Source organism: Corvus brachyrhynchos, unplaced genomic scaffold (genome assembly GCF_000691975.1).
Source record: "Corvus brachyrhynchos isolate BGI_N302 unplaced genomic scaffold, ASM69197v1 scaffold30, whole genome shotgun sequence".
NCBI classification, from domain to species: Eukaryota; Metazoa; Chordata; class Aves; order Passeriformes; family Corvidae; genus Corvus; species Corvus brachyrhynchos.
The window spans coordinates 1015279-1015762 of NW_008235742.1; the positions used below are offsets into that span (position 1 = coordinate 1015279).

Consider the following 484-nt stretch of genomic DNA (forward strand, 5'->3'; position numbering starts at 1 on the left):
CATCCCCCAGACACACGGCAGGATACATCCTCAGCCGCATCACCCTGACACCACCATCCATCCTCCTGCAGCTCTGCCCCAGCCTCTCTTACCAGCCTCAACGATGGCAGGTTTGTTGCTGGGACACACCGACAGCACCTTGAGCACGCGGCTCGTGGTCCAGAGCAGCTTCTCATAGTTGTAGCTGCGCATGATCTGCACCAGGGCCTGGGGTCCTCCGTTGGCCAAAATAATCAGCTGCAAGACAGAATCCCAGAACAGTTTGGGTTGGAAGGGACCTTAAAGACCACCAAGTTCCACCCTCCACCACAGACAGCAACACATTCCACTAGATGAGGTTCCTCCAAGCCCCGTCCAACCTGACCTTTAACGCTTCCAGGGATGGGGCACTGAGAATGGAGGGTTGGGGTGTGGCAGCCCTGGGCTGCTGGGACTCCCTCTCTGGATTCCCCAGCTCATGCCAGGACACAAGCCAGGCAGGAGC

The 484-nt window shown here is 58.3% G+C and overlaps 1 protein-coding gene across 1 annotated transcript in view; it reads right to left on the bottom strand.

Annotated features, from left to right (window-relative positions):
• Positions 1–484, bottom strand: part of JUP (junction plakoglobin) — an 8266-nt gene that overhangs the window by 5098 nt on the left and 2684 nt on the right. Inside the window, exon 5 of the mRNA XM_017746551.1 lies at positions 93–237. Coding sequence (XP_017602040.1) covers positions 93–237 — 145 coding nt within the window. The remainder of the gene's footprint in view (positions 1–92; positions 238–484) is intronic.